General features: G+C 38.5%; 1 protein-coding gene across 1 annotated transcript in view; it reads left to right on the plus strand.

Annotated features, from left to right (window-relative positions):
• Positions 1-17,422, plus strand: part of LOC121316382 (dystonin-like) — a 189,945-nt gene that overhangs the window by 38,912 nt on the left and 133,611 nt on the right. Inside the window, exons 5-6 of the mRNA XM_041251459.1 lie at positions 6,077-6,138; positions 15,467-15,556. Of these exons, the coding sequence (XP_041107393.1) occupies positions 6,077-6,138; positions 15,467-15,556 (152 nt within the window). The remainder of the gene's footprint in view (positions 1-6,076; positions 6,139-15,466; positions 15,557-17,422) is intronic.

Consider the following 17,422-nt stretch of genomic DNA (forward strand, 5'->3'; position numbering starts at 1 on the left):
GCAGACATTATCTGATTTATGTGGAAGTGGATGCTCACACGCTTTACTAGTGTGGTGTGGCGGAGTGTTCCGCACCTTTGTTTATTATTTTGTATTATGATTTGTGTTAATGCGATGGCGCAAGCCGTCCGATATTATTATTTGTAGTGTTATTATTCTGTATTGTTTGGCCGGATGAGCGAGACGCCGTCCGCCAGGTTATTGTTTTAATTTTTAAATACCTCGTGAGGATGCGTGACTGATCAGCTACTGATGTCACGCATCCTTATTTAATCTCATGCAGACTATGGCTGAGGGGTAATAAGGTAGTTAATCGTATATGTATATTCGTATACGTTCGTATACAGATTTTCAGGGAACAATCTGGGAACAAAATTCTTATTGGGAGGAGGGAGAGGCAGTGTAGTATAACTTTCATGTCAAAATACCATTGTAGCAAAGGATGGGTCTTCTTGAGGTTGGTACTCTTTAGGAGTTACTGATACATCAGTGTCTGTTGATGGATAGTGATATATGCTATTTAGCTATGGAAATCTTTCCTGAATTGTTAAAGCTGCCTGTCCTTCAGTCACACCTGTGGGCTTTTACCCAAAATAACAAATGCAATACTTTTGTGTGACAGGATGGCTGGGTGCGTGCCGTCAGACCAGGAAATACACACTGGCTTAGTACTGTGGGGTGAGACACAAATGCGCTCGGTCTTTATAAAACAAATCAGACTAAACGGCACAGTGGCCAAAATAAACAAACACAAAACACGGTGTTCAATCCAGTGAAGTCCAGGGGTGAAGTGTAGCTCGTGAAACAGAGTGCAGTGCTTGGGTGCAGGTGCAGTTCATAGTACTGCTAGTGCTTGGGTACTGGCTTGATAGTGACAGTTCTCGGGATGCAGCTAGCTATCTGTAGTGCACAGACAGGGTAGAGTGCAGAAGGGATGTGCTGTGCTGCTGTGCAGGTGCTTGTAGCGCAGGTGATTCCAGGTGCAATACTGGCTCAAGAGTGTCTGTTTCAGGGATGGCAGCAGTGGTCTGAATAGACAAAACATGTACACAGACAAACAAACAAAACACTTAACTTCCGACAGTTCTCCTCCTTCGATCTAACCCCTTCCAGCGCGATACGCAACTTCACAGGACAAAAGAAAAAGTCAAACCCCTTTCCAGCGTACAGCTGTTGTTTATATTGATGTGGCTGTCCTTGAATTGGCAAACAATTAGCCAATTTGAAGACAGCTGCATTCCACAAGAATATTTCTGGCAGGGAGTGTTTTTAACTCCTTCCCTGTCCTACAAAACAACAAAAATAATAACACAAGGTTTTTACACAAAATACATTTAAATAAACATAGGGGTGGGGCATACCCTGTCAAACTTTGTTCTTCAAATTAGTTGTCCTTCTGCCTTTGGTAAAGTATATTTGTTCTCTTTTGTATTATTATTATTTATTTATTTAGCAGACGCCTTTATCCAAGGTGACTTACAGAGACTAGGATGTGTGAACTGTGCATCAGCTGCAGAGTCACTTACAATAACATCTCAACCGAAAGACGGAGCACAAGGTGGCTAAGTGACTTGCTCAAGGTTACACAGTGAATGAGCCGTGATTTGAACCGAGGACCTCCTGGCTACAAGCCCCTTTAACCATTGGACCACAGCCTCCTTAATACAGAGTGATAGCATTTATTCATGCAGAGAAACAGTTGTTATAAATTACACAGCACCATATATACATTTTAATTGACCAACATTCAGGGTGTTATGTTTACCAGATTAGGATGGAAGATCTGCTTTGTTAAACGACAACAAAATAGTAACCAGCAGAATATACTTATATATTTGCAAATGGTTTAAATAAACATCATTTTTTTTAATGATGGTGGCAACAATACTAATGACTACCTTAGCTGAATAATTAAAATGTTAAGTAGCCTCTTACTTGACTTGGGATTGGAAAAGCTGACAAAACTTGTTGTTCTGGAACAGTAGTTATTTAGAAGGGGAGTCTCTGCCTTCTAGGCAAATGGGAGGAGTCTGCTGCCTTCAGCTTGTAACACTTCCTAGTCCAAGCATGCCTGCCAGTTTAAATCTCAAATTGTGCAGTATCTCTAAAAGCACTTGGAAGAGCCTAGAAGAACAATGTGGCATCTCCTTAGGAGTGAGCAAGAGCTAAATGCACAACTGGCGAAGTTGATGTGCTGCATGGGTCAGTATACCTCTGCCTGCATCTTTTTTTCAGCTTGCATGCCAAGGCTTAGTCCTTTGCTTAATGTTCAGTGTTGTAATCACTGGTTCTTACTGTGTGCCTAAGTTTTTGCCATGGACGGGAATGTGTTGAGAACTTGCAAATCTTGTTGTGTAACTCCTGTGACATTTTATGTTATGTTCACATAGATTTTACTCAGAGAATTCAGAAGTGCTAGTTTGTGGACAGTAATTCTCATAATTCAGATAATTGAAGCAGGAACAGGGTTTGTCTAGACTTTGGTCATGAATCAACTACGTAATAAAACCAAAAACATTTCTTAGCTTTTACTCAGGGCCACAGCACTGCTGGTTTTCTGTTCCCACAATAGTCATTCATTTCAATCAGAGCACCAGTATTGTTGCAGGAGGGGGAATGATCTGGTTACACTATGACATTCACAATCCTCTTTCCTCTTTCAAATCTGCTATATCAGGTTGGAAGCTCAGCAAAATGTTTTGGGCTTTATTTCCCAGTTGATTTATGATCCATAATGTGTGTTTAAAAATGTCAAAACAGTTTGGGATTTTGTTAAAGAAAGTATGTTGAAGAAAGTAATGTGATTCTTAAAACACTTCTGTAACCCTCATTTATTCATGTCTAGGCAACAGCTTTATTGCTAAATCAGACTAGTAAAGGTTTGCAATGAAACATAACTCAGCAAAAAAAAAAAAACAGTAGTTTTACTTGTACATACTTGTGTTTCTGCTGTGGCGGTAATTTTTACAGTTAAGAAAACAAACATTTTGAGTGGAGAACTGTACATCTGCAGCCTTTTTTTTTATATAAATCAGGGCTAAAGATTACCATTGTGATTATTTTTGTTAGTTTGACAGCACAAGCAATTGATATAGGCATATATTGAAAATGTGTGGTGTGCTATATAAATGTACCTTTTTTGATTTAAATAACAAGTCAATATGCTATGCTTTATGATGATTGACATGAAACATCCTGGTGTGCTACTATACAGCAATTGCCTAGTTGCTGTAGCAACAATAAACTAAATGTAAACTGCAGACAGTACTTTCAGTAATAACAATAATAACAAAGAATAACAAAACTTTCATTTAGTGAAATGGCTTATAAAAAAAGGAGCATTGTAAGCAGAAATCTACATTCAGTACAGAGAATTTGCAATGTGGATGATTTAAATTGCAATTGAGCAGATGATTGAATGATGATAATGAATTTGGCCAGATGCCTTGTCCGCGGGCGCTGACAGCTATCTGCAGTGTTGGCTGGCTAGCGAAACACGGATAGGAAATGGGTCACAGGGCCACCTCCTCTCAAAAGACAAACCATGGCGAGTGTTTTTTATATGTACATCGAACAATGTTTGCAACTCGGTGAGTGCGGTAAGTTGCATTAGAAATCGATAGATTAATTTGCTTCACAAGGTAATGGTTGCAGGTACCAGCACTGGTATTTACATTTACTGCATCCGAGGACAACCCAAGCCCCAGTGCATTATTTGTCAGGAGGTCAAACAAAACTCTTAATCCTGTAAAGTTGAGACGACATTTATCTACAAAGCATTCAGAATGTGGAAAAAAAAATTAACAAAAGAAAAGGGAATTTTGCCACCAGCAACTTTCAATGCACAAAATGACAACATTCCTTGATGAACTGGTAACTAAGATTCAAGCCCAGGAATCTAGTCAAGTTAGGTACTTTATATAAATACTTTACTTTCTTCATGTACTTCTACATATACACATAACAAGTAGTTTCAAAGTGCTGTGGTGAAAAAATCCGCAGAAAATGGTCTGTGGGAAAAATTCAAACACCAAGGTGGTACCTACATTAAAAAAGGTTGGAAAGCACTGATCTACACCTATCCAACCCTTGAGCCCTCTTCTAACAGGAGCCTAATGTCATTTGTGCCAATTGTAGTTTTGTGATGTGGACTGCTGTTGTGGTGAAAGTTGATGTGTTAATTCCAATGATCTTTCATCTCTAAAGTATAGTAAGGCTTCCTTACTATACATCAACACATTTAGAAATATTTAGAAATGACTATGAGGTGTTTTTTAAAAATTTTTTATATACTTTCAGCTGAAAATCATGTTTATTTTTTATAGTCAATCTTTAGGAATTTCTAGTTGCACACATGCGCCTAAATTAAAACGTACATTCGCACAAGCATTTTTTTAGTCTCATATGCAGAAACCCTCGACACAGAAAGCTCTCCCCATCAGCCTAAACAAAAACGGTTTTATGCTTATATGTTAGTGCTTGTTCTGATTTGTCCCGAGATTCACCAAAAATCTTTTGCGATCGACCTGTGGCCAGCATTGCTGTACTGCATGTTTGCAGGTAGAAAGTAAACCTCCCTCTGTATCCGTTTGCTCATGTCATTTCTGATAGTGTTTGTTTGTTTGTTTTTAGATTAATTGTGTATATTTGATTTTTGTATGTGTTTTTGTTTTTTGTTTTGTATATATAAAATCCAATATATATATATATATATATATATATATATATATATATATAATATATATATATATATATATATATATATATATATATATAGTGATCTCGGTTCCTGCAGGTAGGCACATCAAACAGGGCGAGGCATTCCACACACAGGCAGAGGGCGGGCGCGAACCTCAAACCTGGGACCTCTCGCACTAAAGCCAGCTCCTTTGTACAGCGGTATCGGCGCTATGCTTTAGATTGAATCAACCACCTGTGGTTATCACAGGGTCACCCCTAACAATATGTTGTAGCACTTCAACAAGGAGAGACCCTGTTCAAGTTCATTCAGTTATTTTATTTAGGACGCTTGCTCCCTCACCCTCTCAGAGTCCACTGCTCTGACTAACAACAGCTTTCAAGACAGCAAGCACACTTTTATGGCATAGCTCTGCCCCTTTATGTTAAGCGGGTGCTGGAGTTTGCACACCTCCCATTGGTCCTCAGCCACACACCAGGACCAATGGGCACGGTTAGTTAGACGAGCAATGGCGGAGAGTACAGAGGAGGAAGGAAACACTGTACAGCGGGAATTACAGCACAACATAAAAATGTAGGATCACTACAATATGGTTTATACTGTCCAATGGGATTCGTTAGTGCTGTAAAATGCTTTATCAAGTGGCTTATCCTGGATGGGTGTAGGTTAGCCATGTTTAAGTAATAATAATAATAATAAAAAATAAAAAAATCTCCAGCCACAATTGCAAATTGAAACAGTTGTATTCGTGTATTATTTCCAATTTATTTTCTATACATGTCTAATGCTCAAACTACATAAATAAAGGACAAAAATCTCATGACTTATTTAGTATGTTGCCATCAGACTTGTTGCCTGCCAAGGGGGATTGTGCTGCAGAAAAAGAGAGAGCATAATTTTCACACCCTCTTAAATTTAACTTTAGAAGATACATGTTTATTGTAGAAATGTATTCCTTGCTTTTTAAAATTGGTATTGTTATTACTGAGCAAGTTACACAGCCTGTATGTGGGTTAAGCATTTTTTTTCTGTTGACAAAAGTGTTTATTCAGCAAAAGGGAATGACACAATAAACTAAACATGTTCAAATGTTTTGGTAAAAACTGTTATTGAGTGAACGACTGGTACACAAGTATGAGCACACCATACACGTGACAAAATAGGCTTTCAAATTTGACAGTTGGCTGAAAACCAAGATGAGGGGGCAGCATACTACATGCCTAAACACTGCCTTTGTTTCATTTGTGTTTGAAATATAATACAAAGGTTTCCTTGGATTTACCTCCATGAGGCATGGTTTGAACAATTATTAGAATTTAAAAAAAAAATGGGTCAGAGTCATGCATCTCAATTTGTGTTTGTCTTGCTTTGTTTCAGATGAGAGAGACAGGGTACAGAAGAAAACTTTTGCAAAATGGATAAACCAGCATCTTATGAAGGTATGGGCATTCATCCCTAATATTCTTAAATGTGTTTCCTGTAGGATTCAGAAGGTCATGCTTTTTCATTCACTAGGCAAAACAGTGATTTAAATTATTCTTGTTATCCAGTAATTTCAGCATAGCCATCAGCATAGGATTGCTATGTAATGCCAGCATTTATTGCTTGGTTAATGGAAAGCATGATCTTTGTTTGAAAAGCAATTTTGCAACCCTTAATTAGCATTTGTACCCCTTCCATTCTCCATATTATCATTGTATGACTTTTCCACAATATGTGTAAAGGTTCCACACTACAGGGGTGATGTAAGGATACGTGCAAAGTGATTTGTGGGTGCAAAACCCAATAATCCTGCCGTAAATCATGCTTAGCAGCCATAAAGTCTGATTTACGGCGTATATAAAGAATGGTGTTCACATGATGTTCTGCACCCGCTATCAAATGTGCACTTTGCCATCATTAAGCCATTAAAATGATATTGAAATGCATTCAAATGAAGGAACGAGCATGGAATTGGGCGGGATCTGGATACTGAGCAGTGCAAACATTATAATATGATGTAAGGATTTTGCCTTGCACTTAGGCAATTGCTGACCCTCCAAAAACTTTACACCTCTTATTACAAGGTGCAAACCATTGTAGAGAGCGAGTAACTAAGAGCTGTATAAAAGCACACACCTGGAGAGACCTGTCATTAGCTTCAGGATGGCTGCTGTGGTACACTTCTTGTTGAAAAGAGACTGGAACAGGCTCTTGTTGAAAAGAGACAGGAATACGTTCGGAAGAGAAGGGCAATACAAAGAAGACCCTGCATATTCAATCCTAGTCACTTTGGGATGCCGGAGTATACAGTGCTTATCTTATCTAATTAAGCGTTATCTTCTCCCTCCGCAGGTCATCCTTCACCTCAAATCTGAATTGAGGGATGAACTAGACCCCAGCGTCAATCTAATGACTGCTGTCCCTGTGAAAGTGCTGTGCTGTATGCACTGCTTAGTCTCTGGTTCCTTGCAGACCACAGTTAGAATGTCTGGAGGGATAGCCCAATCCATCTTTTCCAGAGTGCTAGGCAAATTTCTGGATGTCATGCTAAAAAGGGCAGGCCAATTCATATACTTTCTTAAGGATACTAGCATAGCTGGTTGGCTGAGGCTTTTCCAAACAACTCAGTTTCATGCTCTGCCCTCAGCCATAGGAACTCTCAATTACTTATCAGGAAACTTTTATTTTCATGTGCCAAGAGGACTATGCTTCCCTTTCTCAGATATTTATTTTTGGTCTGTATTTTCATGTTCCACAAACAGCGACTACTGCTCTCTGTACCGCTAAATAGACCGATGCGCTCATTGAGACCCTCATTATCACAATTGTGAATTATTATTTGTGCGTGTTGAATAATTTGCATTGCTCTTAAGCTTGCATAGGGCGCAGTGAAAAATAATTGCCTGGCCGCAATGCAATTTGAATTTTGCATCTGCAATTATTTGCACTGCTCCTATACTTACATCACTCCTAACAGGTCTGCCTTCTGCCTCTGTGTTGGTTAGCTGGTGCATCTGTATTCAAGACTGCTTCAATTACTGATATATCACAGTGAACTTCTGAAGAACAGTCCCTGCAGAGCTATTTAAAAACCTACGTAGTGGTCCTACCCAAAATGACATCAGAATCTGGGGAAGGACGAGCCTGACACTCCATCAGTTGTATGTCATTGTAACAAAGTGCCCGCCCCTGTGTATATTATCTGTTATGTGTTGCGTGTGGTGTGTTTAAATGTTGGTGTATAGACATTGGTACACGGGATATAAACGGGTCTGTGTAACACGAGTGTTTAAAAATGTATATGTGTATTTAGGCACGAGGATTGCACAGCACTTCACGTGCAAGTAAAATGTAGTAATATGTGAGCACGGGGAATTGCACTTTATTAATTCACGTGCTGGGATTCAAGTGAATAATTAATTGGTAATTGAATCCCAGCACAATAGTATATATAGATGCACGTTGTCACATACTGGCGGTTGGGTGTTCGGGAGTGGAGAACGGGAGCGAGAGAAGGAGTAACTTAATATATCAATTGCTATTGCGTGCTGGTGGGACCAGCACGATACTTGTTTATTTAAAACTCGCCGTGTTTGTCAGTGTGTCTGTCCGTGCACCGTTTTGTTAAGTTTAGTCTGTTTTTGTTTGTCTATTTATTTTGGCGTAGAGTGCCGTGTCCTGTGTTTTCGTGTTTGTTTAAACCTTTTATTTTGTAATGAACCGGCGCCAACAGGCGTCTTCATCATTTCATTTCACATCATCGTCTTTGTATATTTCATTCCTTCCTGGTTCTGACGCCGCCCACTTGGCCGTCTTTGTGACAGTCATCTACAGAACATCTACTTTTTCATGATAGCTGTCATGATAACATATAAATGTTAACCTATTTAATAATACATCCTAATAAATTGATTAAAATAGGCTTTTAAAAAGTTTAACAAAATTGTCACGCAATACGCTATGAGATATTACTATAAATGATGTCTGACTATTGTGCACTATAAAGAGACACAGGCTGCCAGCGCTTTCCTTACTCAGCTTTGGGGATGTACATGCATCCAGAGTTGTAATGCCATGGTGTTGGGGATAACTTGAAGGTTTTTGGCAAAAAGTAATTCAGAGCAATATGCTTTGAATAATTAGTTATATTCAAATGAAATTGGATAGCAGCCATACAGTATGCCGTATCGGATTGGGTAGAACAATATGTAAATTAGGGTGCGTGGGAGTGTCCAGTGAGTGTCCGAGGCGGCAGTATTTAGGAGGGGGAATGCCATATATATATATGGATTCAGTTGGTCACGGACAAAAATAACCTTTTTACGATTTGATCAAAGAATGAAATTAAAGGTTATTTCGGTAATTGAGCTCTTTATTTTGCTCAAATTGCGAAATGGAAAATACCAGCAAATAACGAAACAGAAAAAAGAGACAGCTTCTTCGGTCTTTGAGTAAAGCGATATAATCAAATTGTGAGAGTTAAGTGTTATGCATGTATTGAAATCGCCAACAAAAGACGTGACTACCCAAATACACAAACAGCAAAAGGTAAAAGTCTGAAATGTGTATAACACGGTGTTAGAATACTGGCCTAAGTATAAACGTGTCTTTGTTAGATGTTCTCTGAGTTAACTAGCATGTTACCTAATTAACCTTTTGTCACCAATTGTTGTTAACAGATGAGAGTCCATGATTACTATAAATATAGGCAGTATAGGCACAATTTTGTCATTCCTGAATGTAAGGGAGCAGAAAATGGCAAAATAGGCTCAGTTAAGCAAAGAAAAAAGACTGTAATTACTTTAAGAAATGAAGGTCAATCTTTAAGACAAATCTCAAGAACTTTGCAAGTGTCTGTAACTGCTGTGGCCAAGACCATCAAACGATTTGAAGAAACTGGCACTCATGAGGACCGAACAAGGTCAGGCAGGCCAAGGGTGACCAAAGAATCAGAAAACAAGTTCATTCTAGTCACACGTCTGTGAAACCGGCGATTAACTACCCCTGAAATACAAGCTCAGCTAAATGCTACTAGAAGTACAGATGTTTCAACATCAGCTGTTTAGAGGAGATTGCGTGAAGCTGGCCTAACTGGAAGAATTGCTGCAAAGAAACCATTGTTAAGAGTGCAGAATAAGAGGAAGAGACTTGCGGGGGCCAAAAAACACGGAAACTGGAAGGAGGCAGTGTCATGGTCTGGGGTTGCTTTGCTGGTGACAGAGTTGGTGGTCTTTACCGAGTCCATGGCAAGCTCAACCAGCATGGCTATCATAGCATACTTCAGAGGCATGCCGTTCCATCAGGATGAATTTCTGAAAAAAAGCAAGATTACTGTCATAGATTGGCCATCTCAGTCCCCAGACTTGAAACCTATTGAGATGTTGTGGATTGACTTAAAGGCTACTGTTGCAAAAAGGAAACCAACATCAATTGCAGAACTCAAAGCTGTATGTTTTGAAGAATGGTCAAAAATATTTCTGGAAAGATGCCACGAAAAAAGAACTGTCTAACTAGGATGAGCAATACTTGAAGGTAATAGCCTTCAGGAATAGAAAGAAGACCAGGGTTGAATTGACAACAGAACTGGCAGAAAGCACAGGTGTCGTTGTCCATCAAATCAACATACAAAGGTCACTCTTGAAATCAGGACTTAAAGGATGTGTTGCAGTAAGAATACCTCTGTTAAGAAAGGGGAACAAGACTAAAAAGCTAAAATTTGAACAAGAACACAGAAATTGGACTATGGATCAATGGTCAAAAGTGCTTTGGACAGTTGATGGACGGACAACGACACCTGTGCCTTCTGCCAGTTCTGTTGTCAACTGAATGCTTGTCTTCTTTCTATTCCCTAAGGATATTATCTTCAAGTATTGGTCATCCTTGTTAGACAGCTTTTTGTGTCTTCCAGTCCTGGGTTTGTCAATTACAGATGATGTTTCTCTGTACTTGTTGATCATTCTTTGGATACCACACCTTGAAAATCAAGTGATGCAAGGTATTTCACTCAATATTTTTCCTACTTTATGCAAGTCAAAGTGGTTATAATAGTAGAAAACACTAGTGGAGGCTTTGAGTAAATTGTTGATGCTCATAGTGCATCAGAGTAGAAAATTACATGTTAACATTACAATTGCTTTAAACTATTTCTTTTTCTTACACCTAGTAGATGGAAAGTCAGCATTGAGAGTTGTATTGTTTGTTGTGGAACCTGAAAATCTTAACTTGGCCCTGGGAGTCTAATAATACTGAACCACCCGTTCTTTGCAAGTGTCTGCATGTGTGTCTGGATAATGAAACCACAATATTACTAAATAATTATCTGAATAAACAAACTTATTATTTAAAACTGAAGTACTAATTAATCTGCACAGTTTATTGTCTATACAATACAAAATCTTTAATACTTTTGAAATCTCCTTTGATCTCAACGGTATGTTTTACAACAATACCCTGTTGTCAAATGTAAGGTTACATTCGTCTGACAAAGCAGCTGAGTAATATGAAGAGAACAATTCTAGCAGCCTAGGAACCGTACAGACATGCTATTTTAGTACTCTGTGACAGAGCGTGTGGCAGAGGATTGTTTTGTGATTGGACAAGGGTGAAACAAGGTCACAGTGACAGCATACTGGAGCTGGCTATGCAGACTGCAGACAGTGTTTTCAGTCATGGGTGGGTGCTGAACTCAGTAGCTGCCAGTCTTAGGTTGCTAGTGATCTGGTAAAGCAGATGAACAGTGTAAATCTTTCAGGGTTTTATCATCCCATATCGCTGGCAACGGGATATAATGGAGATGCTTGTGTTTGCATTACATTTGTAGATAAATCTATTAGATAGCTACCTATATACTGTATCTATTAATTTAATGTGAAAAATGAGCGGTTCATTATTATTATAGACTGTCAGGACATGACATGCTGTAATTAGAGTAAGACTTTCAAGTTAAACCATATGTCTGGTCAGATGGTCAGCCAACTGTTGAAGCCAGGTATGGACATGCCTTAGTACAACGATATGTCATACTGAGACTACATAAATATGTACGATCATCAGCATGTGTTAAAAACATTATTTTAAAATATTATTATATGGTATTTTTTTGCATATACTTTCTGGTTTAACCTGTTTCAGTTTTATAACAGCATTTCTAATAGGAATGGCATTTATTTTGGTCTGGACAGGTATCAAGTTAGGGGTGGATCTCGGAAAACGAAGGTGATATGCTTATTATCACTAGACGAAAGGGCAGAGCAGATGTAAGATGTGGCTGATTGCAATGTGGTCATGGTGATTGCTGTTGTTATACAGAAGTGTGCAGTATGAATCATTTTTAAGAGTGCTAGCCAAGGGTTTAAAATCTATTTTCGTACCTCTTATTAGCACTAAATATTTCAGACACATTTTTTCATGTGTTGAAAGTCCTCTGGTTTTAAACACACACGCGCACACACACACACACACACACACACACACACACTTTGTAATGTGGGATATGCAGATATTTAAAATATAGCAGTTCAGTTCACCTGTTGTAGTTCAGACTCCCTCACATGATACTGTGTAGCAGCAGTCAGACAATGTGATCTATAGCTAAGGTGACCAGATTTTTAAATTCTTAAGCTGGGACAGTTTGGAAATATTGTGGATAACTTCCAACTTCCAAGCTACTGGGTTTTTGTTTTCACTTTGTCAATGTTTGATCTAATATCACATTGAAAGAGAATGCTGATACTTGTGGTGATATTCTGAGTGAAACTGAATAGACAAGGCAGGAAATGTCATCATACAATTAACATGTTTTTAATAGATTCCTTTCTGTTTTAGTGCTATCTGACAGCTTAAAATATGTTTAAAAGTAAATTTGGAAATAAAGCTATTTGGAGAAACTTAAAGGGATTCAAGACCTGATATTTGCCTCTTTTGCTGAAGGACAAACATATGTTTTTATCAATGTGTTGTTTTTACTATTAAACTAACAGCTGTGATAAAGTAAAATACTTATAAAATACATTATATAGCTATCACACATATGCAACAGATAACATTAATCTTAAATATGAGTACTCCATGTCTCTCAAATACACATTTAACACAGAAATAAAAATAAGGTTTTTGTTCCTCCAATCCGCGTGTGCCACATCGCTTCCTGTCTGGGGCGATGACTTGGTGTATCATGGCTTTGCCCCCTTTCTAGATGGCCGACTTCCACCTTTCCCTGGAATGAATTGTAGGACCATCCAATCCGAGGCACACTGTTCCCTTTACACAGCATTCTCACAGATTGGGAGGGAGATTTATAACCAAGATTCATTCTTTCTCTGTCACAATAGTTCATAAATTATTTTGTAATATTCTCTAAAATACATTTCTTAGAGGGTACCTGTGGTGAACTGAAAGTGAATATAGACTTATTTCAATAGAAAATATGTTTAAAAATACTTTGGTCATGTTACAGCCCCTCTTATTGTTGTGATGGGCTATTTTGATGCACAAAGTATTCAAACCATGACAAGCTTCAGTGCACTGCGTTGTAAACATGGCAGGGTAATGTGATGTGACAGCCATTTGCACACTGATAACAAATATGGATGAAGGGAATAATTCCAACACAATACAAGGGTACCCGTATGAGCCGTTATTGTTAGATTACAGTAGTTGTTGCTAAGTTCAGGTAGCGAGTATGATGATTCAGACGAGGTTAGACTCAAGTTCATTTTAGCAATAGACAGTGGATAAACCCACCCGCAATTATGTGTCATTGGTTGCAAGTTTGAACGTTGACGGTTCAGTAATTCTCAAGATTTTAATGCTACTGGTTGTTCAACCTTCTTTGGTCACATCAAATGTTGTACTGTTATAAGCTAGATATGGTAGAAACATAGAAGTCTGCATGAAAATACCATATTCTTTTACCAGTGCGACGGTGCTTTGTGCAAAAATAATGGGACGAAATGAGTGTCCCAAGAAAGGTTCTGGGGACACGTGGACCAATGTTCCAAAACAAGAAGTCTGGTCACCTTATCTGTAGAACATGTACCAATATGCACATGTGTATATATAGCAAGAACCAAATGGTCTTTATAACAATAAAATACAAGACCAGCGATTATTTTTTTATACGTTATTAACATACGTCAGATTTTCTGCGAGGAAAAACTGCTGCCCGTCACAGTGACTGGTCACTAAATGTTCATATAATGTTCTTATATATCTGTTGGGAGATTTGGCGATCACAAGTACAATCTTACCAAAAAATCATACTAAATCGTCCAAAATGTTTATAAACCAAAAAATAAATGTACAAAATATTAACTATAGTGAAATAGTCATAGGATAAACATCACTGATGACTCGCCAATCAGTATGCATTTCACTTAAGCCCCAGGCCAATAGAAATACCTTTTATTATGAGGTGCAGTCAAACGGATGGACGCCTTCAGTCTTTGACAGTCAACTAGCGTGAAACAATCTCTGATGGATAATTGCCAGTTAATGGAAACGCTATATATGTTACACAGGTGACTTTATCCTGTGATCTGAATCAAATAACGTTGGAGTAGGGATGATTTAGTTGATTTAGATGATTTAAATAAAAAAGTTGTTTAAATCAAGTCGCACTATATTATAATTTTTTTGCAATAAAAAATATAACTATTTAGAATTGGAGGACAACACTGATTTGTACTTACTCAGAAAACAGCATTCTCTCTTTAAAGCATACAGTAAGCAAGTTGGTTGGTTTAAAAAGATCATTAATCACATGAAAATGCCATCTGTAGAAAAGCTGGGGAAACTGTCAAATCTCTGTTGACAAAACAAAGCCGAACCACACCCACAGTGGAGTGCAGTTGTCATGTGAAACCTTAAATTCAGCCTTGGCCCCTCCCTTCAGTAACATTATTTATGCATAAGAGAAATGTGTAGGTTGAATTACTTAGGTTTAGTATGAGATTGGCATTGCTTTTCAAGTCAAGTTTATACAAAACTTGGAAGCCAAATGAGCAATATGGTTTGTGTAAATTACATCCTCCTTAAAAACAAAACAAAAAAAGCTACAAAAAGGAATCTTTTTGATGTAGTCATTATCTGTCATCACCATTTTCTAAGTTGTTTAAAGTCTGTAACAGTAGGATTTAAAATGTATAGAAAGTACCTGTAGTTTTTCTCTACTTGTGCTACTTTATAAAACTAATTATAATATAATAGCAAGACACAACTTGCTTGCATGCTTTCATCCTATATATTTAAAGTTTAGACCCCAAAACATGAACTAAAAACAAACCAAGCAAAATCTTACAGTGGATAGAGCTTGTTCATTACACAGGCTGATCCCTGAATGCATGTCAAAGTTACTCAACCTCCTTCCTATTTACTCTGTTGTTGCAGTTTGCTAAACACAGTAACAAAGGGATTAACTTACGAAGTTTTCAACTTTATTAGAATGATACATCTACATTTTCATGACTGTTTAATTTCTTACTTGTTTAATATTATATAATATTGTGTTCTATTGTTGTAAATGCTTCCCCTCTGTCCCCACAATTATCCTGACACAGTCTTTTCAGAAGTGTTTGAATGGCTGGACTAGGGTAGTAAGCATAGGAAATAATACTAAAAAAAATAGAGGATCATAGAGGACACAGAAAATAGGATATTAAACACTAGGAAAGGTTTCCATCATGTATTAAATCTGATGGATGATATACAGTCCACAAACTTTATACAAGCGCTGTCAGGGATGACATTCCTGTTTCTTCTTACCTGACAGTAATGTTTGTGTTACAGGTACGGAAGCATGTGAATGATCTGTACGAAGACCTTAGAGATGGACACAACCTGATCTCCCTGTTAGAGGTGCTATCTGGGCAGACCTTGGTGAGTTTATATATCAAATCTCCTTTTTACTGTACACTTTTAGTTCTAAGACATAATGTACAATTTCTCCTTTGCTTCCACCCCTTCCCGAATCTAGTTGTATTTTATAAAATCTTAAATACAACAAACACCTTCTGTGGAAAAAAAAAAAAAAAAAGATTTGTCCTTTTGTTTCATTTCACAGTTCTTAAAAAGCATAAATACATCCTCACTTTTTACAGTTGTTCTTAACACATGTGTTTCAACAATATATTCACATGTTTTATCACATTAATATGAATAAACTGTAAAACAGACACCCTGTAAGAAAGTAAAGCTTTGGTAATTTAGGAATAGTAGCACAAACAGAACATAAAGAACATCCAACATACAACCAGAGATCACAAGTTTGAATCCTGGTTGTGCGAGGCAGCTGGTCTTTGCTGGATATTTTTTTTTTGGGGGGGGGGGGGGGGGGGGGGGGGGGGGGGGGGGGGGGGGGGGGGGTGGGGGGGGGGGGTGGGGGGGTGGGGGGGGGGGGGGGGGGGGGGGGGGGGGGGGGGGGGGGGGGGGGGGGGGGGGGGGGGGGGGGGGGGGGGGGGGGGGGGGGGGGGGGGGGGGGGGGGGGGGGGGGGGGGGGGGGGGGGGGGGGGGGGGGGGGGGGGGGGGGGGGGGGGGGGTGCTGGGGGGGGGGTGTGTCATTGGCCTTGTGCTCCCAGGGTTAAGGAGGTGAGATCCGTCTTAGACGTTTTCTACAGGCCAGGCGTCGAGTGAGCCTGTGGGAGGAGATTTGCTGGGCTGGTCTTTGTCCTCCAGAGGCCTTCAGCCTGCAGACATCAGCTCTCAAGTTCATAGGTGTAAAAAAATGCCGATTGGCTCGAGTGATCGGAGGACGCCCACCGAGCCTCGGGTCCCTGAGCTGTGTGGAGAATCGCCGCGGTGAAGTAGAACAATAATTATAATTAAGCATTCCAAATTGGGAGAAAAAAATAATAATAATTGGATATTCTAAATTAAAAAAGGAACGTCCAAGGAAATACTGCCTCAATGCCAGCAGTGTCATAAAGAGTAAGTAGAGTGGTTCCAAAAAAATATAGCGTTATATGTCCCAACGTGTTACAACTGTTTAAATAATGTACCTATCATTTTTCTTTTCATTGTTAACGTCTTGACAACTTTTTATACTTATAACTTGGAAGTCTTTTTCAAAGCTATTTTAATAGGACCACAGTAGTGCACTGGGGTTTGAGATCTGCACTCTAAATCACTGCAGGAAGAGAGATTAAAAAAAAAAAAAAAAAACAAAACATATAAATATATATATATATATATATATATATATATATATATATATATATATATATATATATAACAAGTGCTCTGGCTTTTCTGTTCCTTACCACATCATGGATCGTTATTGCTGTGTTACTATTAGTGCACTAGAACGGCCATTTTGAAAAGAGCTTTGAAACAGACTTTAAAGGTGTAAGTGTAAAAAGTTGTCAGGATTTTAACAAGGAAAAGAAAATTTGCAAGTGCATTATTTAAACATTATATTTTTCTGAATCTGGCTACTTACTGTTTAAGCCAAGGGAGGATCCACCCATCTGTTGATAATATTTTTGGACAGTGTTAATTCTGATATTTCTGGATTTTAAAAAGTAGTGCATAATACAGCAAATTGATAGAACTGTAAAGAAATAAGTTTTATATTTTTACGGTTAAAATGTGTTAAGAATAATGGTGCAGTATCAATGGCCACCACTGAGTGTCAGTCACAAGTTGTAGTTCAGGACAGTACAGTCATATCAGTTTATTGACCATTTGTCAGACATCTTTCTAGGTGAATAAGTACACCCACAACCATTTCACTGTAATGTCCCATCC

The sequence above is a fragment of the Polyodon spathula genome, chromosome 5, assembly GCF_017654505.1.
Source record: "Polyodon spathula isolate WHYD16114869_AA chromosome 5, ASM1765450v1, whole genome shotgun sequence".
Classification (NCBI taxonomy): Eukaryota; Metazoa; Chordata; class Actinopteri; order Acipenseriformes; family Polyodontidae; genus Polyodon; species Polyodon spathula.